This window comes from Pezoporus wallicus, unplaced genomic scaffold (assembly GCF_028554395.1).
Source record: "Pezoporus wallicus isolate ANWC-B61680 ecotype Strahan unplaced genomic scaffold, APGP_CSIRO_Pwel_v1 contig_3847, whole genome shotgun sequence".
NCBI lineage: Eukaryota > Metazoa > Chordata > Aves > Psittaciformes > Psittacidae > Pezoporus > Pezoporus wallicus.
Window position 1 is genome coordinate 5,112,468 of NW_026639842.1, and position 16,770 is coordinate 5,129,237.

The 16,770-nt window shown below is 41.7% G+C and overlaps 1 protein-coding gene and 1 long non-coding RNA gene across 11 annotated transcripts in view; one reads left to right on the top strand and one right to left on the bottom strand.

Moving 5' to 3' along the window:
- Positions 1–11,054, bottom strand: part of LOC130603064 (uncharacterized) — a 47,546-nt gene extending 36,492 nt beyond the window's left edge. For all 3 annotated transcript variants that reach the window (XR_008973060.1, XR_008973059.1, XR_008973058.1), the window contains exons 1-2: positions 10,921–11,054; positions 370–532 (exon numbers count right to left, since the gene is read on the bottom strand). This is a non-coding gene — a long non-coding RNA (uncharacterized LOC130603064). The remainder of the gene's footprint in view (positions 1–369; positions 533–10,920) is intronic.
- Positions 1–16,770, top strand: part of PRKAG2 (protein kinase AMP-activated non-catalytic subunit gamma 2) — a 218,313-nt gene that overhangs the window by 155,464 nt on the left and 46,079 nt on the right. For 7 of the 8 annotated variants that reach the window (XM_057416532.1, XM_057416534.1, XM_057416536.1 and 4 more), the window contains one exon: positions 11,929–12,010. In XM_057416532.1, the coding sequence (XP_057272515.1) occupies positions 11,929–12,010 (82 nt within the window). Of the gene's footprint in view, positions 1–11,460; positions 11,691–11,928; positions 12,011–16,770 lie in introns of those variants that run through there. The other variant, XM_057416539.1, reaches the window with a different exon arrangement.

The following is a 16,770-nucleotide window of genomic DNA, read 5'->3' on the forward strand; positions in this document are numbered from 1 at the left end:
CACTGCAGAATGTAATTGTGTGTAGGGAGCTATGACATTTTCAGACAACATCAAGATTTACACAGAAGATCACTGTAAAGTAGGCTGCTCTTCTGAGCCCTAGAGAAGCATGTCAAGAAATAATTTCAGCTTTTGGCAGACATTTAACTACAATCTCCAAGTTTACCCACTTATAAACCCAGTGTTTGCCATATCCACGCTATAAGCATCCACTGTCCATGAATACACTTTTATACATCCATCTCCACAACCTCTGCAGTAAATTCAGAATGGTAGCAGGCTTGCTGGAGGTGTATCCCTGGCCCTTAGCATGGAACTAATCTAAATTTTGTTCAGTTCTAGTTCCTGGAATACAGGGAAAAGCCTTACCAGTATTTCCATGTCCTTTTATGATATTGTTTGTATCCATAAAACATTTAGCTCAGACACCTGATATGCTTCTTGCTTAGCACAGTCCTTGCTTCAGTCATTCCAGACAGTGTCAAACCACAGAACCAGTAGAGTGGACTATCTGGTTTCACCTGTAGTGTACCTGAAATGATGGAGGGATATAGTTAGGAGGCTGTCAGAAGTGAAAACATGCATGCCAGAAGGAAGATATCCATTGAATGTTGCTCTCACTGCAGATTTTTGTGTATAACAGTAAAAAAGAAGCAGTACACAAAAATTAGGTCTGAAGTGATCAGGAGTAGATCTGGAAGTAATTCTGGAAGAGGGTTATGTTCCTCAAGCTGTGCAAATTCAGTGCCATCTCAAAACCAGCTTTTTGTCAAAAATCAATTTATTGGAGATTACAGGTCAGTTGTAGGCTCTGTGTTGAGGGAAGTTTATTAACATATTGGTTTGTCTATATAGTAATAGCAGCTACTCTGAGATAACAGAATTCACAAGCTTTAGTGGGGCCACTGATGGCATTTCAGCTGTGGGGTGGGTATGAAACCTAGTGCAAACACACAAGCCCCAAGTGCTATGAGGAAGTGCTTCTTTGGTGTTTAAAGTCCTCCAAGAACTGCTCTGAAAAATACTTCATCATCTTTGCCTGCCTCTTTGAGATAGCCTTCTAATTCTCCTTCTGGAGTCCTATTGAGTATTGAGAACCTTAGTCATGATAAGCTCTGCAGAAAATGATCACCTATAACACAGATCATTTGCTCCATGTTTATTCTTCAGTTACCCAATTCTTAGTGCAGCTTGTGCCACGATGTGAGTTATTTGTTCAGTCTAGGTCTATGCAAAGTTCTTTAAGAAGTTTTGTTGAGATTATGGGTGATTCAGCTCTGAGCTGAAGGTTGTCTCTATTTTTCAGTAAACCACCCCTGTAACTTTGACCTGCATCATCCTGCTAATGTCTGGGCTCAACAGATCTGCTTCCACCCTTTAAAAACTGCTGATGATCATGAGAAGTACATTTCAACGGTAGCTACTAATAGGTTACTAGAATTTCACAAAGCTTACTCAAGCCTGAAGTGCAGTATCAATTAACTTCAGGCTTTGTTAGGGAAAAGGTGTTTCATTTTAAGTTCAAAAAGTATCGACATCGAAAGCTGGTGTAATTAAGTTTGCACAGTGAAGTTACTACCCATGACTGAGGCTTTGAAATATAACACTAAGATGAAGAAAGGGAAATGGTGTATAGTAAATGTGTTTATTTAAATCAGATTTGGCTCTGAGTATTTTTAAAAATGTATTGTTCTCAGTGGCCTCTGTTCTGCAGATTACTCATCAGTACTCTGGCCTCAATCCAGCTGAAGTAAGTAAGTGCATAACTTTAACACAAATAATCCATAGCCAATGGTAGTGAATCAAGACCCCAGTAAATGTGGGGCTCACACTTTCTCTTCTTTTCCATTAAATTAGTGGATGTTTACCTGGTTTTACCATTTGTATTATCTTGATCTGTTCTTCGGGGTTTTTTTTTAATGTACAATTGTCACAACAGAATATCTACTGTAACCATGCTTATTACCTGATTACTACAGCTCTCTCCAGCAATAATTTCCCCTTGCCCATAACTGTGCCCCTCAGTGTGGTAAGAGGTAGGTCCTATTTCAAAGAGACTCAAGCATATGTGTGAGAACAGCTAAAGTGTATCTTTTCAAGTATATACAATAACAAACAGTTAAGACAAGAACACTTTAAAACTGGAAAAAGATAAAAAATAAGTGGCATCCCTGTATTTGCAGAATCAGGTAACACGCTTGTAACACCAGTATTCTTAACAAACCCAGGTTAGTTCCTCACAAGTACTTAACTTTTTTGAACTTTGTGTTCAAAAGGACAGAATTTAAATGTTGGACTGTTTGATTAATAGCATGTCACACTGATAATGGATGATTTGGACTCCACCTATATTCTACACAAGTAATCTGAGGAATTATTATTGGCCACAAAGATTTATGTAGGGAATGTCTTCGATATCCATGACTCAAAACTCTGCCTTATCTGAGTTGCAGAGTGATATGGGATCAGACACACAGCTAGAGATTACAGGTTATGTAAGCAAATCCTGCCTCTTCTCCACTTCTGTCTTGACTTCTCTGTAAGAATTTAGCTGGGGATATTTTAATTCCTTGGTATTTTAATTCCTTTGAAGTTTATTTTTTAGAAATGCTTGACTCTTCTGTCACAATTCTATTTTTTTATTTTCCCAAAGGGAAGTGCTACAGGACGCTGTGTAAGGCAGGTTCTCTGATCCTGGTGTTAGATCAAAGGAAGATCTGTAACTCTATCCTGTTTCTCAATAAATCAGTTAATTGGGATTAACTGGGATTAAATTGCAAATTCATTTCCATACAAAAATATTTCTGAAGGGCTCTCCACTAAAAATGTGAAATCACTCTACACATTCAGTTCACGCATCTTCAGGGTAAACAGATTTCAACACTCAGTACTCTAACTGCAATGAAGATGTAGCAGTTACATTATCTTTCCTAGTGCTGAATGCGCTCCTATATTCCTCTCTCTCTTTTTTTTTTTTTTCAAAAAGGATTTGGCTAAATTTGATTGTTGCTCCATTTATGTTATCCATTTAATCTACTAAAGATCCCCAACTGCGACTGCTCATCACTAATAATTAACTCTGTAAAGTAATTAATATAATATGGGCTTTATAATGTATTTTTATAATATAAATTAGTATAATATGTTAATATAATTAATATAATATGTTATGTTTATCATGCAGGGAGGATACCAGCAGTGGAAGGCTAGTTCCTAGTTATAAAATATAAAAGCAATATGTAGTTGTTCTATATTCCATGTTGAAAGACTCCTGATTAGGACCCCTGGGCGAGTCATATTCTGATTATACTGGGATGAAGAAAAAAAATGCTTTAAATGCACAGTTCTTACCAAAAGGCAAACTCTATCTGAGCTGTTTTAAAACAAAATTGTTAGAGCCATTATCAGCCTCACTGTACAGTCCTAGAAATTCACACAGAATATATAAACTTGCTCCATCGCTTCCTAGCTGTTGCAGGATAGTTCACAGAATCATAGAATGGTTAGAGTTGGAAGGGACCTTGAAAATCATTCCAACCCCCCTGCCATGGGTAGGGACACCTTCCACTAGATCAGGTTGCTCCAAGCCCCGTCCAACCTGCCCTTGAACACTGCCAGGTATGGGACAGCCACAGCTTCTCTGGAAAACCTGTGCCAGGGCCTCACCACCCTCACAGTAAGGAATTTCTTCTTAATATCTAATCTAAATCTACCCCTTTCAGTTTAAAACCATTCCCCCTTGTCCTGTCACTACATAGTTGTGTCTCTAATTTCAGCCTTGCAGACTAGGGACAGAGCACCAAGTGACTCCAGTAAGGATCCAGTGGAAAACACATGACGCCAGTACAGCATACATTGACAATGCCAGCGTTTATTACTGGATTTGATTACTGTGTTCTAAACGAATTGTAATCTCTGACTTGTCACTACCTTCCTTTATATATGCTACACACTGACATGATTATAGCATTTAGTATGTCAAAGGCCTTTTAAGATGAGCAAATTTTATTGCATTCCTTCCAGTACAGGAAGAAAAATTAGAATCCAGTGTTTTGTATGAGGCATCCCCTTCTTCACTAGTTTGGTTGGTGCTGGAACAGAGGTTTCTTAGAATAAATTCTTAGCAACTACAATTCCTGCATAGGTGCTGTGTTCATTATGAGTTTTTCAAGGTAAGAAGGACTTTATATCAGAACCAGGCCCAGAGCTCTTCACTGGGACTGCCCATGGTCTGTCACCACCTGATGGGCTCACAGATGCCCCACTACAGCCAGCCTTTGCACCATGCAGTTAGCATTCTTAAAAGCAGAAAGGATCCAAGATAGGATCTTATCTCAGCCTCATGGATTCTAATGTTCTCAGTGGACTGATATCAGTTATCACACTCTAGCAGAAAACAAGTAGGTGTTTAATTTTCAGTTTAACCAGCACATGAAACCTTTTATTCCTGATAATTTCCAGCTTTTTCACTTCATGAACCAGACTAAATTAAACCAAAACTAAGCAGTAAGTGTTTAAAATTAATTCTGCACAAACAGATTGCAACAGAATAAGCATATCTATGACATACACTTGGAAAAAATCTAAGTTGTTCATTGACAGCTCATCAGGAGAAGAGCTGTTAACTACTGAGTTGCAGAGAACTGTAATTGTAGGAAGGAGCACTAGCAAATGGTGGGAAAATTACCATTTCTAGTTTACTTTTGCATTCAAAATGGGTTTGCCTTGATTTGCATTTAGATGGGAATTCCTTCCTGTTGCTCTTCAATCCATTAGTTTTTATAAGGTAAGTAGCTTTTTTTTCTGCTGAAGTATTTGGAAGGGCATTGGGTTTTACTGCAGAACAGGAGCTAGGAGGTGGCACCCCCAGCACATCAGTATTAAGCCTTCATTGATCAGAATGAAAGGAGGAGCAGAAAAGTCAGGAAGAGGTTTGACAAACGCAGCCTTGAATTCACTTGGAAATGCCTGTTTCTAAATAAAGCACAGGTGACGGTTTTGTTGCAATGCTTGAATAAGTGTGTTCCACACAGAGTTATGATTTGCAGCAGCATTTCTTTTTATAGATTGCTCTTTCTATTCCTACCCAACCATCAAAGACTATTATGTAATCTTTATTATTATTCAAAAAATGTTTGCTTTAGAGTTTTCCTAATTTAGAATTAAAGCTACTTGTGTGAAAAGGGGGCAAAGCAAACTGACATTTCTATTACATTGGTAGTAAACGGGCTTTTGTACAAAAAATACATAAAAGACTTCTCATTGAATGATCATACTAAGAATAAATACATTTTTCTAAAGATTGGACAAAAATGGAAACAAAAGAAAATAAGTCTGTAAGGACAAGAAAATTTCCTTTTATCCCACAGCACAATCAACTATCTGTAAGGGATTACCAATAAATGTTTTTTTAACCTGTTGCTAAAACCCTCCAGTGACAGATTTTACAGTCTTTTTCTGCAAGGTTTACTGGTGCTTCACTATTGTTTTGTTCAGAAAGTTCTCCCAAAGTCCAACCTAAGACTTCCTTGCTAAAGGCTAAGTAGATAATTTCTTATCCCATAACCAGTGGACCCAGAAGATACTTTATCACTTTCCTTCTTGCAAAAACACACTCAGGCTGCTGAGATGGGCTTGAAGACCTTAATGCTGCTTTTCAGGCATCTTTGCCAGACCTGGGTAAGAATTTCAGCAGATGGCTCAAGAGATGTGCCCCGAGGGTCTTGTCCATCCACTCATGGGGGAAGAGGAGGTTGTGCACCTCATGAAGCACTGAATGTACCAAGTGCAGTATTGCTGCTGGGCTTCCAGACCCACTTTGAAGTCAGCTGCATTGGAGAGGGGACAAAGGAGAGTTGGTGAGCGAGTAAAAGCTGCCCCGTAGGTTCCTGCTTAGAAGCATTCACCAGGTCCCTTTTAGCAGGGTCTGTTGTAATAGGATGAGGAGTGACGGCTTTAAACTAAAAGAGGAGTGATTCAGGCTGGATGTGAGGTAAAAACTCTTTATAATGAGGGTGCTAACTGGCACAGGTTGCCCATAGAGGTGGTGGATGCCCCATCCCTGGAGACATTCAAGGCCAGGCTGGGTGTGGTTCTGGGCAACCTCATCTAGTTGAAGATGTCCCTGCTCATTGCACGTGGCTGGACGACACGAGCTTTGAAGGTCCCTTCCAACCCAACTATTCTATGAATCTATGAGTCTATGTTTGAAGATTGCTATTACATTTTCCTTCAGTTTTATTCTTTTTCCTTAGACTAAGAAACTGGGAGCTTTTCAAGTCCTCCTTTACAGGTCATGTTTTCTGAGCTCCTAAATCATTGTTGTTGCTTTTTCTTGGACTTCCTTGGCTAATTCTCGAGTTCAATACCCAAAACTGAATGCAGTATCCCCATAAACTGGCATCTAGCCAGGGAATGTGTAGAACAGATTCTCTGTGTCTTACCTATAACACATTTGTAGATAGTGTGACTTTTTTCCTCCCAAGAATCTGACATTGTTGTCTGACATGTTTTTTCATTCTCAGGTCTTTTCCTTGCATCACTGCTGCAAGCCAATCCTTTCCCATTTTATGTTTGCATTTGATTATTTTGTAGCATGCTCTACTTACCCATATCAAAGCGCATCCTATTTTTCAAAGCACTGTGGCAATTCCCAAGATTATTTTAAGTTCTAAGGCTATCCCTAAAAGAGCAGCATCTCTTACCATTGAGTCATTTGAAAATATGATCTTATTTCTTCATCAAGTCATCAGTGAGTCACTGAGTGATATTAGATAGAACACAGACCTCTCTGGAACCCTGTCTTCAACCCTTCCAGGTCAACACAGAAATCTTACTACCTTCCTTGTGAATATTGCTGTAACCTTTAGCAGTCATTTCATCAGGACTGTCTGGCTTGCTTGCGTGAGTGTCATGCAAAATAGTGTCAGAAGTCATGTTAACTCCTGTTGCCTCTGCTTACCAGAAGCCAGTTACTACAGTGACTGAAGCTGTCTTGGCATTGTTTATACACCTTGGCTGTTTCTGATGATCTTTCTTTCCCATAACTACTTAAAATGGGTATATTTGTTCTCTTATCCATCTTGGAATAAAAGTTACACTTTACAGTTTATAGTTTCTTGTCTCCCTCCCCTTCTTCCCTTATAGATAATATACTAGGCAGAATGAACCTGACCAGAGATCTAATCAGTACAGTGACTGCAAATCATAGAATCACAGAATGGTTTGGGTTGGAAGGGAGCTTAAACATCATCTAGTTCCAATCCCCCTGCCATAGGCAGGGATACCTTCCACTAGATCAGGTTGCTCAAAGCCCCATGCAACCTGGACTTGAGCACTTCCAGGGATGGGGCAGCCACAGCTTCTCTGGACAACCTGTTCCAGTGCCTCATTACCCTCATAGTGAAGAATGTGAAGAATTTTTTTCTAATCTCTCACCTAAATCTACCCTCTTTCATCTTATAGCCATTCCCCCTTGTCCTGTCACTACATGCCTTTGTAAAAAGTCCCTCTCAAGATTTCTTGTACCCCCTCTAGGCAGTGGAAGCTGCTCTAAGGTCTCCCCAGAGTGTTGTCTTCTCCAGGCTGAAGAAGCCCAGCTCTCTCAGCCTGTCTCCACACGTGAGGTGCTCCAGCCCTTGGAGCATCTTTGTGACCCCTAAATCATTTTATCCTAAGTAGTTGTCTGAAACAGGCCAAAGGAATGATGCCCTAGAAGTGTTTGTTTCTTCACTGGTTGCAGAAGCAGCAGCCTAGGGTAACCTGTTTCATATGAAAAACTACACAGTAGGTGCCATTCAAAGTGTTTTGGTATAGCTGGTCTGATGACTGCCATGGATAGATACCCATCCCAATGGATGCATTCCTGCTAATCCAGGGAGACAAGATGGCAGGAAATTACATCAAAAATAATCTGCTGCTGCTAATTAATGTTCATATCCCTGAACTGTCTCTACAATTGAAATACTTAGCATCTTCTGATGAAAATAATGGGATTCCTTCAGTAGGACATAGGACTAAAAGGACTCCTAGATTATCAGATAGGTTTTAACATACTCATTATAAGTGCATATTGAATTTACAGGACTGACTCTACTGCCACAGAGCACGAGTCACTCCCTTTACCCTAAAAAGCTACAGAAAACAGGTAGACACAAAGTAAGGAGTTACCTATTAAAATCTGCATTCTAGCCTTCCCAGAAGTCCTAAAATCTCTTTTGCTTATATCCATCTTTTTATGACTTTTGCTGTTGTATCAACCATGACTTGTTTTACTTTGCCTCTACAGTGCTGGCAGTGCTGTATTAAGATTCTGTGTTAGCGTTATGTCATAGGTCCATGGGTTTTGGCATAAATAATGCCCCTGTAAAAACCAAATTGAACCCTGACAAAGAAGAAATGTATTCAGGCAGGTTTGGTTTTGAATATATTTCTCTTTTGAACTTCTAGATATAAAATCTATTTTGCTTAGCAATATTTAGTACATGAAGTATATACTCTCTTATCCCATTGGGTATCTCAAACAGTTGAAATGGGTTACCTGACACACTCTGGTAGCAAACTTTTAAACCACAATCTAACTAGGTTATAGTTACTTAAAAACTCCTGTGGCAGTAGAATGAACAGTCACAATGAACAGGTATTTAAATGTTACACTAAATAATATCATTTTAGTGAGAATTATACGTCCTTTGAAAGACAGATCTTTTTCCTATCTTTAACCAGTAATCTTTTCTGTAGACTGGCAGAGTCTGTAGAGAGAGGTGATACTTAAGACTTGTAAAAATACCTGCTAATTTGTCTAATGCAGTAGTAGTTGACAAAGAACAAGATAGTATTTTCACCACTGATTTAAGCTGATTTAAGAGTGGGTTGTTTCCAGGTGTGCTCCCACCGTCACTCCTGCCTTTAGCACTCCTTGTGCCTGGGCTAACTGCTGCAACCACACAGTGAGTTGGATCAGGAACTGATCTGGACAAAAACCAATCTTTCAGTCCCTTTGGTTTTCAGCTGCATCAGTTTCCTGTTCTTACTCAGTGTTGCACACATGCCAAAAGGAGCTAGACTGCAAAGCAAGGAGCAAAATGAATGCCATGATCTGCAGCTTGTCCAGAATTGGTTTAGACAAACCCTAAGACTGCAGGCAGACTGAAGGATGGAGTTTCAGCCTTTAGTTTTCTATTTCCTTTGGGGGTTTTGGGAGCAGTGTAGATGTGACAACAGATATAATGTTACCATTACAAATCTCTGTTACTTATTAAATTACTGCCTTTGTATTATCTTGAGTTTCTCATAGTACTCTTGATTTGGATGTAGATTCTGCCACTGTAAAACCCTGATCCTGCAGTAAGCTCTGAGGTTCACAGCACAGTGTAGCCTGTTACATGGAACAGGTGTAACTGACTTCTCACAAACATACCTGTTTTTGTGGCAAGTGAAATGCAATGTGCAGCTTTAAAGACTCAGTGTCACTTCCAGCTACAACCAACCTTGGAGTTCTATTTCCTCATGGCTGGTGCTTACTAGATAATTATGGGGAGTAAATACTTGTTTGGGTTTTTTGTTGTGTTTTTTTTTAAAACAAACAAACAAACCAAACAACAGAAACATGACAGCTATTCCAATCAGATATGTTATCATCTTACTCTTAGTTAGCAAAAGAGGTTGAAAACTCTTATCAATATTAAGGTACATGATAAGGAAGATAAATTATTTAGAGCTTTTAAAGATAGCTGCCAGAGATAATTAAAACCTTCCAAAGCATTTTAATTAACAGGCTGAAAATACTATAAATTAATCTAAACTGCTTTGCTATCTTCTCTGACTGATATAAGACTATTTATTGAAATCTCAGAATTCTTTTAAAAATACAACCAGGAATTAAATAGTTTAGGATTTATTTTTGTTTCAAAGGATAGTTACAGCAAAGAACTGGATATTGTTAATGTCCTCATCTATCATTATCAGTGTCCATATAGAGAGTCAGTTTGGGAAAAAGAAGCTGTCACCAGTAGTTAGCTTCCTTGTTTGAAACTTCTCTGGACTTCAGAAATTACAGACAGCTTTCTGTTTTCCCACGATTTGTGGTTCTCCTCCCATCATAGCTTTAAATTACCTTTCATGCTTTCCTATGTTATATGCACATTGCTGTGCTACCGTAGATCCATTCTACCATCCTCTCTTGAAAGACTTGCTGAGCTTTTGAAGCTTGAGCCTCTCCTTAGGCAACAGTAGATTTTAAATGTTCTCTAACGGTGCCCGTGACTCTTTTGGAGCACCATGCATGGGTGTCCGCCCACATGATCTGTGCCATTACCAAAGAAATAATCTGTTTACCCACCTCTACAGCATCCATGTCTGAACTGGTACTGCTGGGCTTCCTAAATAGTCGGTGGGGACCTATTCATCATAGTTAAGGAAGACTAGCTATAGCTAGTTGTCTAAGTAAATCTAAATTATGAACCTATTTCAAGTATTTCCCTATTTCCACTGATTCTTCTGTAGCCTGGTGTACAAGCTCAGATGCAGACTTGTAAAGCTGGGTGCAACAAGCCGCATTCCTGGTAAGCAGAACCTCTTATGGTGTAAGCTCCATCCTTCAGACACCAGTAACAGCAAGTGGTTTGGGCTGTCGAGAACAGCTCTGAGATACTTGTCTGTAGTGACAGCAATGGTGGGGCTGTCAATTTGGGGGTTTTTGTTTCTTCAAGAATGATTTTTAAAGAAGGATCATCTAGTCTGATCCACTGCATAATGTAAACTAGAATTTCACTAACCCAAAGTCAAGCTCCCCTAACTTGTGGCCGAGCTAAAACTTGTAATGAGGAGCCGCAGGGCCGCCTCCCTCCCTCCTCCTCCTCCTCTTCCTGAGGGGACTGCTCCGAGGCTAGCTACCGGCTTTGGTAGAGGCGCGGGACTTACACGGAAGACGCCGACATTCGGGCTAATCTTGAATTGTAACTTCTCGTACGTTTTAAATGGAAACGAGCGCGTCTGTTCCCAGAGCGGGTACCCGGCCATGGCGGCTCGGCCCCGTGCGGGAGCTCCCTCTCACACACGGGGGAAGCCCCTCATCACCACAGCCTTCCCTCCTCCCCCCCCCCCCCCCCGAGGGCAGTGGAACTGTCGGCTTCCCCGCCGTTGCCTTGCAGGTGAACGCGCTGGACTATACCAACCCCGCCTTGCGGGGGGAGGGGAGGGCTTTCCTCTCCTCCGCCTCCTCTTGCAGCGCTCTAGTCCAAAGCAGCCAGGCGAACAGTCGAGACTGTAGAGACGGCTGCAAAAGGCGGTTGGTTTGGCAGAGCGCTTGGGGCAGTAAACCTCTCCCTCACTTTTTTGCGCTGAAATGGTAGTTACCCTCCCCTCCCGCTGCTGACCAACGGGCTTGACTGCAGCAAAAGGGAATGTACCAATCCCTTCACCGGAGGGGGGAGAGGCGGGGGGGGGAGGCGGGGAAGAGGCGGTGGCGAGGTGTGGCGGGAAGCGCTGTCCAGCGAAAAGGCACCCGGCCTCCCCGTCCCCCCGCCGGCCGCCAACTGCCGCTCTCTCCGTGCTGGGGGGAGGCGGTGCCTCCGGGAGGCACGGCAGCGGCGCGCCCGGGGGCCGCAGGGTTAATGGGCTAGGCGCAGCCGCCGCCGCCGCGGCGGGGGGAGGAAGGGTGAGTCTTGGGTCCTCCCCCCTCAGTGTGTGCGGTGCGTGTGTAAGAGGCAGCGCGCACCCAGCCGCGCGTGTGGGAGGCCGAGGGGTAGCCGCCACCCGGCCCCAGCGCTGTCTCGCCTTCCCTGCTCTCAGCGCTCGGCGGGAGCAGCGCCAGCCGCCCCCTCAGCGCTGCCACTCCCCTCCGCCGCGCCGGGCTGCTCCGATGCTGCCGCGGGGCCGGTGAGTCCGTGCCTGGATGCTCATCTCCTTCTCCTCTCTTCCCTCCCGCAGGCGGCGGCAGCGGCTCCGGCTCCGTCTCAGCTCCCGGCCGCCTCCGAAGGGATGCTGGAGAAACTAGAGCTCGAAGATGAAGGTAAAAATTAGATAAAGGGGGGGCCCAGGAGCACACCCACTCCCAGCGGGGCGTGGGCAGCGGGAAGGGAGCGGGGTATCCCCGGCTGGGAGCCAGCCCCGGGGCGCGCCATGCCCGGGCCGGCCGCTGTGCCGCCGGCTGCGCTGGCCGTGTCCTTGGAGGGCGGGTCGCCAGCCTCCCCCTTCCACCCCGGCGCGGTCCCTCTGCGGTGCTTTTGTCCCAGTGGGTGCAGCCGGGCTGTGGCTGCAGCCGCGTTCGTCCTCCCCATCGGAGCCGAGGGCAGCACATGTCTGCGCCTCCGCGGCCGCTTCGGCGGGGCGTGCTTTTCATTTACGGTTCTAGTGAAGACTGAGGGGAAGGCAACCTTCATGTCATACCCTCTTCCTCCGCCTCCCTGTAAAATACTCATTCTCCTCGAATACGTCTGCGATACCAAATATAGACTTTGAGAGCGAGGTGCGAGCGGTGATGGAAAGCTTTTTCAACTCAAGTTTCTACTCCTTACGGATATGTATACATCTGTTTAAAGCGGACAGCTGTAAACTAAATTTTCCTTATGTGGCTGCTTTCTTACGTTGCTCTTGGCTGCCCTATAAAGAGCTGCAGCTTTAACGGAGTATGCTGTTATTGACAGGGAAACTCCTGGCAAGTTTTTCTCATGTGAACACGAAACTGTGCTGTGGAGAAGCATGGATGTTTTTCTCGAGATTACCTCTGAAAGATCCATATGGGATATGTCGAGCATTCATTTTCAGGAGGGATTGGATTAGTGGATGCAAATGTGGATGTATAGCTAATCTCTGTGCTCGGTATTGTAAAATGGCAAAGGCTTCTTGGGATATGTTGTTTTTTTCTGTAGTTGGTAACAGCTATTTGTAAAATGTGGGACAAATATTTAAGGAAAACTTTGAAAATAGTAGGCTGAGTCATTCTGTGAAAAGAAATAGCTAAACTGGTATGCTAATAAGCCCGCTTCTTGGTTACTAGTGTGCTGCCTGCATTTGTGGGACTGGTCTGAAAAAGTAACGCCTCTTATTTTAAGCTTTGTGTGAGCAAAGGAGGCTCTTAACAACTGGATTCCGTATGTTTTTTTCTTTAGGCGTCCAGACAGAGTTTGAATTGCAATGAAATACTTGTGCCTTTGTGAAGCTTGAGCATGATTAAGTATGAATGCTTGGTGCAAGGGATTTGTTGCTAACTTGTAGGGTTTTTCCCACGTACAGGCTTATGAAGAGTTGGAAAGTTACTGACTTACGGTTTTGTGTTTTATTTTATTTTATTTTTTTTTAACATAAAGCTTGTTCCTGCTTGGTAGGAGATCCTAAAACCTGCTGAATCACTAGGAGTTAAGCCATTTTAAAAGGTATTTTAAGCATCTTTATAAATTTAGGTATCTTAAAATGGTGTATAGGTTAAAGCAAACAAATAAAACCCCAACTAGGAGAGAGTTAATTTTGAAACACCTTTGCAGTTTTAACAGTGTAACAGTACTATTTGGAGACACTTGATCGCACTGAATATCTGTATGTGTCTTCTAAAGCACTGCAATAAGATAATGGGAGTTCTTCAGAAATGTTAGTAGGCTTTTACATTTGTTCCCCGCTGTTTTCAGCCTTCTGTTTCGCTTTGTCTCAGCTCATTTAGATTTAAAACTAAGGCTTTGTCTGTGAATACTCAAGCTGGGTGGGTGAGAGCAGTTCAGGGATCTGTCAAGAGATAATAGCAAAGCTGTGACCGGTTTGAAGTATTATGTGAATTTTGAAAGGAAGCGGTTGCCTTAATAGCCTTTGAGACTTAATGAAAGCTTCATTTTAAAGCTGAAAAGGATATAGGGTGCTGTACTGAGAAAGTAGGATGCAAGTAAGATTAAGAGTGTGAATGTCAGACCAAAACTTACTGTCCAGAATGCTTCTATATGAGGAGGCCTGTAGGACAATCAAAGAAATTTGAGATGCAGATGAAAATGCGGCAGCTTAGTTGCAGTGCATGTTTTACGACCTAAATTTTTACACCAGTTGCTGTAGTTGTATTTGTGGTAGTATTGGGGTGGGGGAGTAAAATGACATCTGACAGTATTAACTTCTAATGTTGGACAGCAAGTAGCAAGTGCTCAGAAGTTGAGAAACTTCTTTGCAACCTGGTAAGATTTAATGAAGTGGTTGTAGCCGCACTATAATTGATGATCTTTTGTCAAACTTAAGTCTCTCTGCTGGTACCTAAAATTGTTAGCTAAATGAGAAACTTGAAACTTGTTTTGAAGCTGCTTTCCTGACGGCCTTTACTTCTGAAAGCTTCTTCTTGCTAGCTTTCCAGTTCCTGTATCCATCAACAGTTGCTAACTGTCATGTGTATCAAATTATGCTTGAAACAGAAAAGCTTAATAAAAGGGCTAAAAAATGAGGCTGTGTGCACGGAATGCCATCCAGTATTCTAAGATGGATTTTTGTTTGTCACTCTCAACAGTTACACAAATGAGAAATTGAAAGAAGAGAGGGCATTCATTTAATTTGGATTCTAATTAAGAGGGTCAAATTGAAAAGAAATGGTACTAGAAGGATTTATAGTCTAAGTAGTACTGTAATGAAATACGCAGAGTCTAGCCTGATGATGTGATTTTAGTAAAATGGTATTATCAACTGAAGGGCAGTTTTCTTCGTTATATGCAAAGAAAGATGCCAACTTCTGTACACAACTAGAATGGACAGTATTAGATGTGATATTATTGTCTCAGAAGGAAGCATTGGTCATTTTTTTCTGGTTTAAAACATCTTTACTGGCTGGATTCTCTAGGATTAGTGTAACTTTTTATTGGTGGATCACTAGTTCTGTCTAGTGGCTTAATAATAATACTGCTCTTGTGGTGTGTACTAGCAACTGTTAATGACATGATGTTAAACAGCATGAACTGCACTACAACTGAAACTGGACAGGATAGACTGGATAGGCCAGTGGATATTTATTTTATTAGGACTCCCTAGAGGACCTTTTTCCCAACAGCACTCAGAGCAGGAAAGTAAAAGCTCTAGCATAAGAGGTCCAGGACCTCTTTTTAACTGAAGGATGCTGTGTTTAAAAGTAAACAGAAAACTTGTTAAATACTCATCCTACTTAGTATTCCTTGGATGGGAACTAACTACCTGTGTCTCCCCAAAAAGCATTGAAGCTACCTGTTGGTGGGTGTGGAGTTTCTCACTGTAGCCTGAAATAGTTTGGTGCTGATAGACCTCTCATAAATGTATATAAATGATCAAACCCCAGTGTTCTCATGCATATTGTGGGTTTGCTTGTTCAGCTCCAATGTTTGTGAAGTCAAGTTTCTATAGTAAGGTTGCTTTTTCTTCTGAACAGTGTCAAGAGTAGTCTTGAGTTTTATTTTATGGAGGATACTATGAGCTTGGAGAACAGCAAGGAGAGATTATTTTGAAGATATGAAAAAGGGCTTTAGTTAACAATTTACACCTATTAACTTTGTTAAGCTGGAATTCCAGAAATTGTTATCTTCCAGTGGCTACCTGTGCTGTGAGAGGAGAAACTGGATTACTGTAGCAAATGAGTAGCAAACACATGCCTGTCAATTGTTTTGATTTAATTGGTATAGTTTTAGCATGTCATTTTGGAAACTAGTTTTGTTGCAGTGTTGGCTCTCATCCATGTTAATCTCTTCCATTTGCTCATCTTGGGTAATAAAGTAGTAGCTACTAAAAAGCAGAATTAACTACTTTTCTGTAGCATCTGCTAACTCAGGGAGGCTTTCTGAGGTATTCTCTGCAGACAGAGTTAAGTTAATTGCGGGGTTCTCCTGGATCTGCTCTCAATTTGTAATCAGAAAAAAGAATTCTGTGAAGTGCCTGCAGTGATTGTAGCATCAGCGTCATGGGACTGATGCACTTGCTCTTCGATGCTCTACTTCTCTGGATTGCTGCAGAAAGCAGCATTTAGACAGTCATTTGATAAACAGTTTGCATTACATTGGAATTTCTCCTACTAATGCTCGGGCCTTCATCTCATTCTTCCTGTATCATCCATCTCTTCTGTTGCTGCTTGTTTCTGGGTGTCTCCTGAAATAGACTTTTACCAGTAATTGTGTCTCCTATTAACTAATTGTTGTGTCTGGGGTCATTCCTTCCTTGCTATGTAGATTTTCCTATTGTTTTGTATTAGATGTAGTTTCTTATATGGCTCTTCCTGTCTGCCAACCTCTTGCTGTCAGCTGTATATCTGCATCAGTGTATGAAAACAAATGCCGCTGTGAGGCAAAAAATAGTTTGTAATAAAATGCATGTTAGTGCGCATACTAGGTTTTGTTCAATTCTTAAGGCTGAAGGATTAGGTGCTCAGGGTAGGAGATAGTGAAGTTAGGGCATTCTTTTGCAAATGTGTTTAATTTCTAATGAACACTCATTATGTGATTCTTAAAGCTGATGCTTTCTGGAGCACAGAAACAGCATCTTGCCCACAGTATGTGCTTTGAGGTATCTCGGCACATTGCCGTAGTGATAGGGGGTGTTTTACATGAACTTTTCCACAGCAGATGAGAATCCTAAATGGACATAGTGAGAAATTAGATGGAGATAATTGGTATTAACAGACTTCATGTGGTCTTAGAGCTTGCAGTTCTTTTTTTCTTCCCACTTTAGAGTTATTTTGTGGTGTAATATGAGAGGCACAGTAGCAGATTATAAGAAAATCTGATTCTTGGTGCTTTTTATTCTGGCTGTGTGAACTGAAGTAACTCTGAACTCTTGCATCTGAAACTATGG